Raw genomic sequence first — 15891 nt, 5'->3', positions numbered from 1 at the left:
GTGCGTGTGTGTGAGTGCGTATGTGTGTGTGTGTTTGTGTGTGTGTGAGTGCGCGTGTGTGTGTGTGTGTGAGTGCGTGTGTGTGTGTGTGTGTGAGTGCGTGTGTGTGTGTGTGAGTGTGAGTGCTTAACATTTTTAATGTCTTTATACCTGATTAATAGCCATTAATAAACACATATTAAACCATTCATGACGCTTTTAATGATAGTCTTATTTTAATCCTACCTACCTTGACCCTCGTGTCTTTGCTGAGGCTGTTCATGTAAACCTCAATGTTTCTTGTGTCGATGAAGTGAAATTAAAATGCTTTAGGTTTTGTATTAGTGCTGCCCTACAGGGCTGTGGATGGTCAGGTCAATAAAACTAAACCGAATCCATTTGTAGTGGAGGATGGACGCGTTCCAGTAGAGCACGGCACTAAATGCACTGGAGGAAAGTGACTGTGGTGGATGTGAATTAAATTACAGCGCTATAATTATGAGAGGCTAAAGATCCACCACTTGCAAAGCATTGATGGTTAATAATAAATCAGCATCATAAAAGCTGAAGTTCAAACTGTCTAGTGCAACACGGTTTCCTGCGTTTCCAGTGCTGTTCTGTTAAACTGCACCCCTGCATCAGGTCTCACAGTTAGATTTGATTATGTAAAATAATAAATTCACCATAAATAGATGTGCCAGCATCCAGCAACAGCACTCAACTCCCAGAAAATAACTTAATAAAGACAAAAAAATAAAAATAAAAAGAATGAATCAATGTTGACGAGCCTGGGAACAGTGTTGATACGCACAGTTAACACTTAAAACAATGAGGCAGTGAAAAGGCTTAGAAATATTAATCTATATTAACGTCATGGAGATCGAAAGAGAGAGAAGGTTGTATGAGAGATGAGTCGGTGCCCAAGAACTGTTCTTTTTATTTGTAACCAAAACACAAAAGAAAATGTGAATGTGTTCATATAATTCATTAATGCATTATTTAAAACAGATCAACCGTCAACATTTAAAGGCTGTTATTCATCAAACACAGTTACAGTTTGCTCAGACTGTAAGGTATTTTCTCATTGCTAACAAGTGCATGGAATTAAGCACATAGCCATTGAGTTGAAGCACTGACAGTAAACGGGTTGGACTGAAGAGCTCAGAGACTTTTAACATGGCACTGTATGGGATGCCGTCTCTGTCATAAGGCAGCTGGTGAAATTCCTGGCCTGTCAGATCTGCCCTGCTCAGCTGTAAATGCTGTTATTGTGAAAAGGAAGTGTGTAGTAGCAACAACAGCTCAGCTACCAAGCAGTAGACCAAGCAGAACCATTGAGTCTGAGGGAGATATTTGCTCAGGAAAACTGCACAAAAGCCTAAGATCACTATGCGCAAAGTGTCGGCATTGATAACATTCATGTGCTGAAGTGCTGTACAGACCAACTCTCTGAGGTGCTGACAGACATCTTCAACTCCTCTTTAATCCAGGCAGTTGTCCCCACCTGCCTGAAGACCGCCACCATCATCCCAGTCCCCAAGAGCTCCACAGTGACAGGTCTGAATGACTAACATCAAAGCCAATTTGACCCACATCAAAGCCAACACCGGTGTCACTAGGGATCCACATCAGTACGCGTACCGGAGAAACCGATCCACAGAGGATGCCATCTCCTCCGTGGTCCACACTGCCCTCACCCACCTGGAGAATAAGGACTCTTACGTCCGGATGCTCTTTGTGGATTTCACACCTGCCTTTAACACCATGATTCCCCAAACCCTGGCTTACAAACTCCACACACTCGGACAGAGCACCTCCCTCTGTAATTGGGTCCTGGACTTCCTGACAAACAGGCCGCAGTCTGTGAGGATCCACAACATCTCCTCTTCCTCCTCCACCATCATCCTCAGCACCGGCTCCCCTCAGGGCTGTGTGCTGAGCCCCCTCCTGTTTACACTGCATCCAGGCGGTCATACTGTACAGTGTGTGGACGATACGGCAGCGGCTAGATGCATCACACATAGTGATGAGCCTGGCTCTAGGCAGGAGGTGCCTAAGGAAGAACCTTACCTGGAGTAATAACACCTCCAGCCTGATCAGGAAGGCACATCAGCGCCTCTACTTCCTCAGAAGGCTGAGGCATGCTGGACTCGGGAGCTCAGTCCTCACCTCATTCTACAGATGTGTGGCGTTCTGTGCTCCAGCACCACCATGTGGCACGGAAGCTGCTCTGCGTCTCATTAAGAGTAAAACTACCAGACTGAGGAAAAGCTTCTTCCCTGAAGCCGTGAGACTCTTAAACTCCAATTAGACGTCACTGCAACGGCACTTCATGTCCACTTATTTATTGTTCCTTACTGAATCAGTGCCTCCACTATATCACCCCTCCACTATATCACCCCTACACGTCACTTTATACATTACCAGCATTTAGATGTACACCTCCTACCTCGTACTCACGCTGCTGCGGTCCATGCTGCTGTTATCTGTCCACCCCTTTATTTGCACCTTCTATTTATTGTTTATTGTTTATGTTACTTTGGGTGTTTAACTGGACAGTGAGTACAATGTTTCGTTCCACCTCATGTACCACATGTGATGTGAATGACAATAAAGCCTCATCTTATCTTATATGTATATATATGCGCGCTACCACTGGGTTCCATTATCAATAAACATGGTATAAATTGGTATAAAAAGACATAAAAGACTAGATGTCAAGTAACTTCCTCCTACTCAACTGAATGAAACTACTTCTTCTTCTTGGTCAAAAAACTGCTAGAAAAGGGGCTTGGATCTCAATTTTCTCTAAAGCTGCTTTGTGATGGCATCGACTGTAGAAAGCATTATGAATTAATTTCACTCTGTTTCTACCTAAAGAAATCCAAATTAATGTTAATTCTTAATTTTACCATTAGGTAGCCTTTTAAAATCTTAAGCCTGTTAAGACCTACTACAGCTTGTTGTTCAGTAATTACATGGATTATGAGGCAAACTAGCTGAGCTACAGAAGCGCATAGTAGATCTTTGGACCTGCTAGTGGCTCGTGGCTGTTTAAGGGGTTATTGATTAACTGCTATATAAGGTAACGCTTTAGTAATGCGCATTACTCACTTAAGTACCTGTAATAAATGTAGTCTTACTGTAAAGCATCACCACCCCAAATACATGGAGGGTAAATCAGGAAAGAAGCTAAACTAAGTGAACTTTATCAGTCCAGACTCAACTCATTAATAATTCAGGCATTCATTACTTTATAACATTAGACTGTCCATGTTTTTGGCTAATCATGTCTTGTATCTGTAGACTGTGAGGTTTCTTTGGGGACCTCTGCAGGTCTGGAAGGAACCCTCATCCGTTTGGTTGTACATTCATTACAGCACATCAGCGAGTTTTTCACCTGTTTTCTGAACTCCTCCGAGATATAATAGTACACGAATGGGTCCAGGCAGCTGTTCAGGCTGCCCAGACACAGAGCAACGACATACAGACCATAGAAATCGTACTGATGCTCCACACCCAGCAGAGAGTAATGGACCATCAGCATGATGTTACTGGGAGTGAAGCAGACCAGGAACATCACCAGCACAGTAACCATGAGGACTATAGCCTTCCTTTTCTTCTTACTCCTGCTGCTGTCTGTTATGGACCTCCTGAGGGAGAGGAAGGTCAGCAGGTAGGACACTATGCAGACCACACAGGGAACTACATATCCCACAGTGCCCATGGTCAGGAAATACCCAACAGGGATGTGTGTTTGGTTGGAGCGAATGACGTCATGGCAGGTGGTTATATCGGGATTATTGACTTTAACGGTCTGGTCATACAGGTATAGCGGTACAGTGAGGACCCAGACTACAATCCACACACAAACACACACACACACTGTTACACGGCTACTCAGTTTCTGAGAAAGTGGGTGGACAATCGCCCAGTAGCGCTGGGCGCTGATGCAGGCTATGAAGATAGCGGAGCAGTACATATTCCCATAGAAAAACCCCACTAGGACTTTACACAGCGGCTCCCCGAAGGTCCAGTCATTGCCGTTGAAGTGGTAGGTGATCTTCAGTGGGAGCCACACGATGAAGAGCAGGTCAGCCAGCGCTAGATTGGCCATTAGGATGGACGCTGGATGCTTCTTCTTGGTCCTGAAGAGGAACACCCAGAGGGCCATGGCGTTGGTGGGCAACCCCACAATGAAGATGAAGATGTAAACGAGAGGGAGGAAGACTGTGGTCTGATTGCTGTCAAGAGCTCTTATGGCAGTGAAGGACACATTCAGACCCACAGGATATTCAATCACCACATTCACAGGACCTTTATACACATGCGTTGCAATATATCCTGGACAAGCGATTTGAGTTTTATTGCCTGTGATGAAGGAAAGAAGATGTGATTTAGTGGCTGTGTTTTTGCAGAGATTATGCAAAGCTCTCATTACATTTGATGCATGATTATAGCACCAGAAATTCTCAAGGTTATTAATTGTAGCATTACAACAAATAGAGTCGGCCAGCAGTTTGACCGTTTACCATGACAAACATAAAGCAGCATGAACAACAGCGTCATAAAGAGGCCTCAAATTATGCAGTTGAATGTTGGGGTAACACCTGTTTCACCCCAAATCACTGCCTGCTGTGCTCAGCTTCAGAGTGGGGCTTTCTGCATGTTGAGAGAAGTTTTCCGAATGTGTTTACAGAAAAGATTTGGGGGGCGATTGATTTTTATTTTTTGTTGGCAACATTTATTTCATGCTTGCAAATATGATCCACTACATCAAGTGTAAGAGGAAATTTATTACTACCTCAAACAATTAGAATTTAAAATAAAAGTATTTTTAAGCATAGCAAGAGTTGTAAGAGAGCAAATTAAAAAGTAATTCTGTTGATTTTTCCAAATGTCTGCATTATTAAATCATTAATGGAATAATTCATGTTGATTAGAGCGGTTTGGTGTGAAACACTCTGTTCTGGATAAACCTAATAAGTCAGAACTGTTCCTAGTGGTGGTGATGGGAACCAGACGCCCCCCTCTAAAAGCTCCTCACAGTGGTGGTGATGGGAACCAGACGCCCCCCTCTAAAAGCTCCTCACAGTGGTGGTGATGGGAACCAGACGTCCCCCTCTAAAAGCTCCTCACAGTGGTGGTGATGGGAACCAGACGTCCCCCTCTAAAAGCCCCTCACAGATAGTTTACACATGAGATGGTTCTGAATTCACTGCCTGATGTTTGTTTGTTGATGGTTTATGATTATTTTGAGAAGATTTTGGTTTAGAAACATTAATATAAAATTCCATGTAGAGGGAAACATGAAGGTTCGTCGGAGCTAAAAAAAGTCCCCATGAAAAACTCAGATTTTCCACTGTTTTCCATCATCAACATTCCATATAAGCTCAGAAGACTCGTGTAGGTTCTCTGGTGGTTCTGGATGGTAAATAAAGTGTCTATATCTGTGTTGTAGTCATGGCGACGCCTGGTTCCCATCACCACCACTGTAAAGATGTCTGACCCGTTTCACACCAAACCCTCTGAATGATGTTCTACATCTCACCCACTCTTTCATAATCATTCCTGACCTCTTCTTCCACTCATTTCTAGCAGAGACAAAGAGAGTGACTTACCATCAGTCATGATGGAACGACAACCAGAAAAGCCGCTGATGGAATAGTTAAGAGGCATGTTGTTGGTGGAATAGTAATTGGACGTCTCGTTGGTGGAATAGTAATCGGACGTCTCGTTGGTGAAATAGTAATCAGACGTCTCATTGGTGAAATAGTAATCGGACATGCTGGTGATGCAATTGTAAGGTAAAAATCCAACAAGACGTTTTCAAGGTTAAACCCAAAGGTGCGGATGGAGAAGAGTGAGGCCTTTTCTCTCTGATACTGTTCAGTAAAGTCTGAAGGCTGGTAGCACCTTTTCTTCGTCCTCACTGACTGTGGGAAGCTGTGTGGACGTTCTTTATTCGGCTTGTGTATGCCACGCCCATTTCCACACAAGAGAGCTTTCTGATGAGGTGGGCTGTTGCTGTTTCTTAGCAGGAGGAGTTAGAGGGAGAATTACAGAGCCTGGGCTTTAAGGTTAATGGACTAGTGAAGTTATCTAAGCACACCATTGTCTCTTATAGCTGATTATAGATGGTATTTGATGTCACTTGGCCATATTGTTGATACACCACCAGCCAGTGTTGTAATGAGTGCAGTGACTGTAGAGCCGTGTTACTTAACAAAGCATCCTGACTGATATGTGACCGTGGTGTGCTGTGTGCTCCATGGCTAAAGTAACAACAGCAACGATGCTGTAAGCCAGAACCCCTTCTATTGGATGCTAGGAACCGGTTAGACCCAGTGATTTTATTGGGGTGGAAAAACTCTAATGTTATGAAAGAATAGTGGTTTGGGCATCTCCAGCATCTTATACTTAGCAATGAAACAGCCTCTAATAAATAATAAACGCAGCCTCACGGGATGTTTTAAAAAGGAATGTTTTATTTGATACCCACCCATGAATTTCTCCCCACCCGACTTTGGGGCTCTAGAGAATTAACCCATTCATACCAAAGTCTGACCTGCTTCCCAAGAACCGCACGGCCTCAGACTATTTTCTGCTGTTTATCATTTGGAAGTTGTCCAGATTTGATGTTTAGCCTATAAATTTCTTTTCATTGAAGCATCCTTGGTGCGAGTCTCTCTCTCTCTCTCTCTCTCTCTCTCTCGTAAAAGTTTTTCTTTATTTTCAGTGATCTTGTAATACAGCTGAGATCATTTTGTTCAACACTGCTACCTAAACTGTAGAAAGAAAACAGCATTTCTGAAAGACGTTTTATTTGCAGCACTGTAGTTTGATGATTATTACACGAAACCATGACCCTTACATGGACAAACATTATGAAGCACTAAAACGTCCAGATAACAAGGTGGTACTGCAGCTATTCATCTTCTATATCCGTCACATGAAATGTGCTCAGAATTTCCTGGTGGATGAAATTTGCCCCACTGGCAGTCCAGGAGATGGAGTGGTTGATGTCCCATGAAATACGTCCCCACTGTGCCTCTGTTTTAGTGCTCCCCACTCCCCAGCAACCTCCTTACATCATGCTAGTTTGGCCAGGTTTGGTAATCTCAGTGTCAGTTTCATCTTAAGGGTCTTGTGCCTGTACCCATTTAGTTAATGTATACATGGTACGTACTGTAAATGTAATCCGGCTGTGATTGTGATTGTCCTCCTACTTGGACGTGAACTGTTTAAAGCTGATTGGGTATAAAGGGAGCATCCACCAAAGACTTTGAGAGAATTGTCAAACAGTTCAAAAAGAACGTTTCTGAATGCAAGACTGCAGGGAACCGAGGTCTCTCCCCATCTACTGTACCAAATGTTCTGTCCAGTTCACATTTGTCAAGGCCCTCAGAGAGCATTGTATGAGCAACCATCATGCTTCTGTGGTAAACAGGGGGCAGTCGTGGGCTGGAGGTCAGGGAACCAGCCCTGTAACCAGAAGGTCGCTGGTTTGAGCTTTGGGATATTTACTGCTCTCTCATTTACATTAGGAATAATATCCATCCATCCATCCATCCATCCATCCATCCATCCATCCATCCATCCACTTGTTAATCAGCCAGAACTAAAAGGAAAATTCTGGGAATGTTATGTTAGATCAGTCCAGTAGATGGCGATGTCTCTTAGCATTCACATCAATCTCAGAATCTACACAGTGCCTTCCACAAATATTGGCATCCAATAAAAAAAAAACTGAAATTGTGTAAAAAGTGAACATTTAATTGGGAAACCAGTGTTTGACTCCTATAAGACAGCACTACAGGATTATTATACAAAAGGAGAAATTATAGAAACATTTTAAAGAATTACAGGATCCTGTAGTTTTAAGATAAACTGGCTTTTTATCAACGTTTGAACTTTAAAGTCAATCACTTTTTCGTGAATAATGAAAAAGCTATTGTGTGTCCTCGTCAGCAATCGCCAAAACAATAAATTATCACTGCTGAATAAAGCAAAAGCCACCGGCTTCTCAATATCCATCTTCTGAAGGTTAAAATGATCTCACTTCCTTTTTATCATGACATTCAATATGACAGTGCACTCCTTTTATTTCTGCCGATGTCCCGTAATCAGGCAGCCATGCTACCGTGATATAGGAGTGATTTCGTTCTAGTTGTTATTGTAACTAATTATTTCATGCCCCCCGTTTCAGAGAGAGTGAGGGGAGAGTGAGACGCCAGTCGGACACGCCAGTCCGTCTCCTTTTGTTTGCGTCTTTCCTAATGGGGCGTTCACCGTGGAGCATCACAGCTTCTAGCTCAGGGCTCACATCCCAAATGTTAGAGCCATTTTGTCATTTCCACAATAATCAAGCCACTTTGAGAGCAGTGGTTTGTTTATTTTACCATCTTGGCTGTAAATATATCTCCGTATGTGCTGATGCACTAGAATAGTCTAGAATATAAAACAGATTCTGCTTCAACACAGACTCACTTTAATCTTCAGCTCAGCTATGCTGCTTTTTCTCACGTCTCCAGCAGGAAACTTTTGCGGAAAAGTTTCTTAAAAAAATGTTTCTCTGAAGTGACTTCTAGTTCAAATTTCTGTTCCATCTTAAATGATGCCTGAAGTGCCGGAATGTATCACCTGCACCATTTATGGTGGAACGGCACAATTTGAACGAAAAGTGACTTCAGCTTCATGACTTTAGTGTTTCAGTTTCCCGCTGCAGATTAAACGTATCAGGAAACCAGCTGGAGTGACTATAAACACTAATCAGTCCATTCGTCTCCAGATTATCGATGTCCGTCTTAAATCTCTCTCTTTGCCGTTTCGTAGCTACTAGCTGGGCGAGACTGTCGTCTGTGTTGCTATAGTGACCAGCCGTCTGCGCTGATCTTCAGGGTTAAAGGGTGAATCAGCAGTTCTACATTAACTCCAGCGTTAAAGACCATTTACTGTTAAACTGAGTTAGAACGCTGGATGTTGCCGACCCTCTGCTGCTCCTGCTGCTGCACAGATTCAAGCTATTTAATCAGAGCCTTTATACTAACGTTAGAACCTGTTCCTCTGTTCATTTGGCTCGTGTGTTGTTGTTTGCGCTCTGGTGTGGTCCAGAGGAGAATGGGTTCCCGTTTTGAGTCTTGGTTCCTCTCAAGGTCTCTTCCCCTTTTTTCCCTGTAAAGCTGCGTTGCAACAGCGCCTGTTGTGAAAAGTGTTATATAAATAAACGTTGACTTCACTTGACCTCATCCTAGACAGTGAGGGCCTACCACGCTGATTAGAGTGGTTGAGGGTTTGATTGCCAGATATTAGCTGCAGGACTAATAGAATTACTGGGAACTCTGTTTCTAAGGGAACGTCTGAAGCCATTTCTACAGCAGTTTTTTACGGCATTTAACAAAAAAACGACTGCATAACTTTTGCACAAATTCAGTAAACTAAATGAGAACAGTGCTAAAGTGTTATTCTTCATAGAGAACTTAGTTAGTTTGATAAGTCAACAACATGGAAAACGACCAAACTTTTGCACAGAACTGTATATAGCTGCACATTTGCACATTGATTTTATTTAAGTATAACTTATTTGCATTTTTATACCTAAACAAATACAATTTAGGCTAAAAACGGTCATTAGATTTCTTCTCTTATACATTGCACCAAATGTTGTGGACTCAGTAAACACAGACTACACTCTTAATGCTTAACAATGTTCATGGTTCTACCTAGAACCACTCAAAGTACCACCTTTGTATTATGAAATGGTTGTACGGAGAATGTGCTGTAAATGGTTCTATACAAACACTGAAAAGGGGGCTTCTATTATTACAGACTGGCCTTGTCCTCACACCTGTAGAACCTGTTCTGGTGCTTATTAGAATAATTTTAGAAAGGTTCCATTTTGAATCACATACAACACATTCTCTGTCAGTCTGAAGAGCCGTTTCATTATGTTTTCATACAAAGAGCCGTGAAATCGTGTCCGTGCTTCTGTATAGAAAACTTTTCAAAGGTTCTTTAGGGAAAACAAACAACTTGTTTTTAAATCTGATAAGAACAAAACCTCAACTGTATTCACTGAAGCTTTCATAACCACGTGTGGCTTCTTTTAGCACCTGCTTGCTCAACCTTCTTTGAGGTTATGACTCCATCCACATAGGCGTGTACGCCCGACACCCACCCGCGCAGGCTTGGAGGAACATCGGGTCATGTGACGGTGAGGAAGGGACTCCTGTGTTCTCTTACATGCAAATATTCCAAAGCGCTGAGGCACGGCAGACCATCAGCTCCCCGCTCTACACATTCAGGCGTGCAGTGGAACCTTCTCCGCCGCGTGGAGGTTAACCATGAAGCATACGCTCCTCTGGCTTCACCTTCTTATCTCACTACTCTGTGTTAACGTGTCTGTACAAGGTAAGTTTCTCTCTTTACTCTCTGTTCATTCTTCATGGAACAAAACTTTAGTTCTCCACCGTATTTCCTAGCCATGGTTTTCAGACACGAAATATTATGAAGCGCTTTGACGACGTTCTCTGTTGACTGAGCTGAGCGGACAGGGCAGTAAAACTGGCTCATAGTGCTTTACGCAATGAACAAAGCCATAAACGCTGGTTTATCATGAACGCGCTCAGGTGGGTTCAGGTGATAGGTCACAAAACAGGTGGTGGTTTTGGATGAAAACTCTTTAGCCAGTTACATATTTGCATTTTAGTGCTTTACATATCAAAGTGGGCTCAGAGAAACCCTGTTCAGTCAAGTCAGTGTGCTGTGAGTGCCGTTATCGATTTCCAATAACTTGAATTTCAAGATTCCGCTGACAAAGGAGTGTCCTTGACTCTCTGACCTTTCCTGGAACATTTGAGACATTCAACAGTGACTTCACTGGGTCATATGGTTTCGTAAACAAGTGGAAATGACGTGGTGTACATTGGACTGTAAAATGACTGCTTTAACTTTAAACAGTAAAAAAAAAAAGTAAGTAAATCTAGTTGAGTTAAAATGTTGAATTCATTGAATAAAGAATCTTAATCTAACCAATAATCTGGTTTACCTTCTATCTAACTCATTCTGTGAAGTTCAGTGAGCTCAACATTTTAAGTTAAACATGTTTGTTTACATTTTTACTTATAATGTTTAATCAGTGATATTTTTGAGTTTGCGCAACAATACTGCATTCATGATGATCAGCATCCACACAACACTGCAAATGAAATGTGAAAAGAAAAACACTAAAAAGTCTTTAAAGTCACTGCTGTCCCAACCAAATGAAGTCAGAACTGTAATCTGCTCCACTGTAAATGGTTATAAGTGTAAAATTCTGGGGGTCCTGGGACCTCCAATTCACCTATTAGACCCCTTGAATGCCTCAAAATCAAAGAAGTTATAAACTTACTCAAATACAAATTTAGGGAAAGGTGATTATTTTCCTGCTTCACACAATCATCTCCTGCCTTTTGTGCTCTTAACTAACTACAGCTGCAGCCCTGCTCTGCCTCAGGGTGGTGGTTCACCCAGTTGGTCCTTCATATCCCAACAACTGTAACTCTGCCCAATATACCTCTGTAAAACTTTAAAAACACGCCGTCACGTATTTGGAAACATGAACTCACCCAATTTCCCCAAATGTTTGGAAGCAGTGAATTTTTGCTCAGTTTTCAAACCATGCCAGCCAGCCAACATGGGAAAAATGGTCCTTCAAGGGTTCTTTAGTAATGAAGATGGTTCTATAGAGAACCATGAGCATTCAAAGACTTTGCGTGATTTAAAGGGTTCATTACATTAAGAAATGTTTTTTTCAGATTAATGGAGAATTCACTTTTTCTATACAGCACCAAAACGTCAAGTTTGTAACAATTTCAAAAAGCCTCCATGTAAAACCATAAATCAACATATCTATTAATCTGAAGAACCCTTGCATGCTGCAAAGAACCCCTTGATCCTTGATTTGAGTGATCATGGCTCTATAAAAGAGTGGTTTCATTCACTAAAGAGCCCTTGAAGGAACATTAAGATTGGACAGTGGTGGGCAAAAGTTGGTTCACACATCCAGCCTCATTTCTCACTCAAAGCCCAGATGACCAAACTGCAGCTCTTACTTTGAATAAATTCTAAAAGACGATCAAACTCAGAAAAGTTGAAGTTAAAAGAGGAAGAGGTCAATCAGCTACAAGGTTAATGGACACAATCAGAGGAAGCATCAGCCTGCATTCAGAAGCCCCAAACAGAGGAAACACTACCGATATGGTCACCAGGAGGCCACTTGGAGAGCCGTGATTTGGTGTCATCTTCCCTGGTCCTGGAGAGCTGCCTTCCTGTAGAGTTTAGTTCCAACCTGTATCCAAAGAGCCACTCCACCTCTTACTTAACGCTAAACATCCAGCCAATCAGGGACTTGGGAATGTTGATTAGCTGAACCAGGAACTGGGCTGTGAGGAAGGCAGAGTCAGGACCAGAATTGGGGACCACTGCACTAAATAATGAGTAAATAACTATAATCATGACAGATGGGCACTTACTGCACCTAGTAAACATTCAAATGAACCCCACAGTCTCAGAAAATATCCACAAACAGTTTTATCATGCGACATTCCTAAAATGGCAAATATGAAAATTAAGATGGATTTTTTTGGATTTTTGCCCAATTGAGTCACATCCAGCTCCGCACATTAGTTAGGACTACCCCAGTCACACAATACCACCAGTGCTCCTACCACATACCTTTACGAGCTGCCGCTCAGGCGATGCCAACGGAGAACCGAATGCCTTCAGGGGAAAGCGCCTGCGTTACGTTAGCTAACAGATGCTTGTGCTGACTTGCATCATTCTGAGTGATGGGAGTGGGGGCGGCATCGTTCCCAGCCAGAGAGCAAGTGCCCTCTTGGACTTCCGGCCACGGATGGCTGTAGCATCAACAGGGATCTTCCTTTACTGATAACAGGAGCAATGCTTAGACTGTTAAAGACCCTTAAAGGAGCTTTGACAGTATTAAAGGTGATCGGTTTGGAGGCCTTTGATGGTTTTACATTAATCTGATTGTAAGTCCTCATTTGTTCATCCTTCTTCTCTCCAGGTTACAGTGCATCCACTGAGGTCCGAGGGTTCATTGGTGAGGAGACTGCAGAAGGTGTAAAGGTGTCCTCCGCTGCTCTGAATGTTCTGAACAGCAGCCTCACCACAGTCTTCCTCCCTCTCGTTTACATCTTCATCTTCATTGTGGGGTTGCCCACCAACGCCATGGCCCTCTGGGTGTTCCTCTTCAGGACCAAGAAGAAGCATCCAGCGTCCATCCTAATGGCCAATCTAGCGCTGGCTGACCTGCTCTTCATCGTGTGGCTCCCACTGAAGATCACCTACCACTTCAAAGGCAATGACTGGACCTTCGGGGCGCCGCTGTGTAAAGTCCTAGTGGGGTTTTTCTATGGGAATATGTACTGCTCCGCTATCTTCATAGCCTGCATCAGCGTCCAGCGCTACTGGGCGATTGTCCACCCACTTTCTCAGCAAAAAAGGAACAATCGGGCAGCAGTCTGTGTCTCTGTTTGTGTGTGGGTTGTAGTCTGGGTCCTCACCATACCGCTCTACATGTATGACCAGACCGTTAAAGTCACCAATATTGGCATCCTCACCTGCCATGATGTCACTCGCCCCAGCCAGTCACACATCCCTGTTGGATATTTCCTGACCATGGGCATTGTGGGATATGTAGTTCCCTGTGCGGTCTGTATCACAGCATATACCCTGACATTTCGCTCACTCAAGACCTCCATGACTGATGCCACCATCAGTAAAAAGAGGAAGAAGGCTGTTGTCCTCATCATCATTGTGCTGGTGATGTTCCTGGTCTGCTTCACTCCCAGTAACATCATGCTGATGGTGCATTACTCTCTGCTGGCTGCCAGGATTCAGAACAACGGCTATGGCTTCTACATCATCACGCTGTGCTTGTCCAGCTTAAACAGCTGCCTGGACCCATTCGTGTACTACTTCATCTCGGAGGAGTTCAGAGATCATGTGAAGAACACACTCCTGTGCCGTAGTGAACGTACAGCCAGACGGATGAAGGTTTCTTTCAGTGCACTGAAATTCTCAAAGAAGAGCAACACTGACTCCACCCGCACTCAGAGCACCACCTACACCTCAGACTCCGCCCACACTCAGAGCAGCACCTGCTGAAAGCAAAGTTTCTACGCATCTGAACAAATGTCTCACCAGCTACTACACGCAGAGCCTCTGGACTGACTCCGGAGGATCACTCAGTGTCCAGAGTTCCTTTGAACTGAAACGGAAAATCTGAAAACTTCAAACGCCTTTCATTGTAGGGCAAAGCAAACTAACATGATTCTCCTGAATGTCTTTAAAAGTATCTGAGTGAGAGGAAAGATTTATACAAGCAACCTTTACTTCTCCTGGACAAATGAATATGTAAACTTTGCTTCCAGCACTTAGAGTTTATGAACAGTTCAGCCAAAAGCAGAGTGAGGGCAAATGCTGCACCACCCACAGGCCAAGGAGCTGCCGCAGTCGCAAAAACCCTGGTAGGCAGGCCTGTGCACAGATATGTTGCATCCACTCTTAATAAGAGAGCAATGTAAGCGTCTTTCACAAGAAATCAAGCATTTTTTTTACCAAGCTAAAGTACATAACTTACATAAAAATGTAATGTTACATAACAACATGCAGCCCAAACAGGCATGTAAGCCTCCATCACCAACAGGGAAGTGTTTAACAGTAAACACTACACGATCTAACTGCTCCCAGCCTCACAGTGGCGACCACTATAGAGCTCATATCTGGCCCTACGAGTCTGGTGTGACTAGGCCTTCAGGAGCTTTTCCCAAAGCAGCCTATAATGTTGGCAAATCTGCCATAGTCAAGAGCTGAACCCTAATCATCCACAAATAGGGCGGCGTCATTATCCACTACACCATCTCACTACTTTCTCAGACATATGTGATGTTTGGTGGTATCTGAAGAGCTCTCAGACAAGAAGACGTCACATAAATGAACAGAGATATAAAATAATTATCCAGTGCAACCTAAACAGGAAGTTACATGTCCGTATAGTTTGGCATGCTGTCACATCTGTTTATTTATTTCTCAAATGTGAATCTTATTTTGTACAATAAATTAGATTTTTCTATTTGTGTGGCAGAAACTTTTTTCTACTCAAAAATGTGAAGTGTTATGGGAGGGCGTGGAGCTGGACCCAAGGGCAGAAGTGAAAAAGCAGTGAGAAAGGGGGATAAATCATTTTCTATTTCCTTTATTTCTCTTTCTCTTGGATTTAAGTAGCTTTTGACAGTTACTCTTTGTAGTCCTCTTTTCTTCTTTCTTTAGTTTGGGGCACGTTCTTTTCTCAGCCCTCTTTTCTTTCATGACACCAAGTATCATATCGGTCATCCCGCTACAAAGGTGGGACAAACGCCATTGTTGGCCACAGCCTTAAGTAGAGGAGTCCACAGGTGTGTCGAGTTGGGCCTAATCAGCCCGAGGGCTTCTGGGAATTGGAGTTCCCTGAAGTTATGGCCCTGTGCCGCTGTCGCCCTCTGTTAGCAGCTGGCGGTGCAGGCTGGACACTCTGCCTTCATCGCCCTCTGCTGGCAACTGGCAGCACAGGCTAAATCCTTCCACAAAGTTTGGTCATTGAGATTCCCTAATCTAATAATATCAAATCAAATCAAATGTATTTGTAGCACTTTTTACAACCGATGTCATCACAAAGCAGCTTCACAGAATTCCAGAAAAGACAAAGCAGCTTCACACAATTCCAGAAAAGACAAAGCAGCTTCACACAATTCCAGGAAAGACAAAGATTTAACATGGATGTAAAACCCCCAGGTGGTGTATATATGTATGTGTATATAATTCTATAATAATAACACACCAATCTAAGCTGCTGATCATTCTGGGTCCCCG

The 15891-nt window shown here is 43.1% G+C and overlaps 2 protein-coding genes across 2 annotated transcripts; one reads left to right on the top strand and one right to left on the bottom strand.

Annotated features, from left to right (window-relative positions):
• Positions 1–2342: 2342 nt before the first annotated feature.
• LOC108415650 (proteinase-activated receptor 2-like) lies at positions 2343–5899 on the bottom strand. Its single transcript, XM_017688693.2, has 2 exons — positions 5601–5899; positions 2343–4350 (listed from the first exon to the last, which is right to left on the bottom strand). Exons 1-2 carry the CDS (start codon positions 5764–5766, stop codon positions 3263–3265), a joined length of 1254 nt encoding a protein of 417 aa, XP_017544182.2. The 5' UTR covers positions 5767–5899; the 3' UTR covers positions 2343–3262.
• A 4234-nt stretch (positions 5900–10133) lies between these two features.
• Positions 10134–15115, top strand: LOC108415649 (proteinase-activated receptor 2-like). The gene is made up of 2 exons (XM_017688692.2): positions 10134–10389; positions 13046–15115. The coding sequence occupies exons 1-2, from the start codon at positions 10323–10325 to the stop codon at positions 14146–14148; spliced, it is 1170 nt and encodes a 389-aa protein (XP_017544181.1). The 5' UTR covers positions 10134–10322; the 3' UTR covers positions 14149–15115.
• The last annotated feature ends 776 nt before the right edge of the window (positions 15116–15891 follow it).

Source organism: Pygocentrus nattereri, chromosome 16 (assembly GCF_015220715.1).
Source record: "Pygocentrus nattereri isolate fPygNat1 chromosome 16, fPygNat1.pri, whole genome shotgun sequence".
NCBI classification, from domain to species: Eukaryota; Metazoa; Chordata; class Actinopteri; order Characiformes; family Serrasalmidae; genus Pygocentrus; species Pygocentrus nattereri.
The sequence above is the reverse complement of the archived record's forward strand: the minus strand, read 5'-3'. Positions and strand labels throughout refer to the sequence as shown.

Excerpts from the sequence above, each read along its gene's own strand:
- LOC108415650 (XM_017688693.2), bottom strand. The coding sequence starts at position 5,766 with ATGTCCGATTACTATTTCACCAATGAGACGTCTGATTACTATTTCACC. Across the intron at positions 4,351-5,600 it reads TCGTTCCATCATGACTGATG|GCAATAAAACTCAAATCGCT; the intron begins GTAAGTCACTCT and ends CCTTCATCACAG.
- LOC108415649 (XM_017688692.2), top strand. The coding sequence starts at position 10,323 with ATGAAGCATACGCTCCTCTGGCTTCACCTTCTTATCTCACTACTCTGT. Across the intron at positions 10,390-13,045 it reads TGTTAACGTGTCTGTACAAG|GTTACAGTGCATCCACTGAG; the intron begins GTAAGTTTCTCT and ends TCTTCTCTCCAG.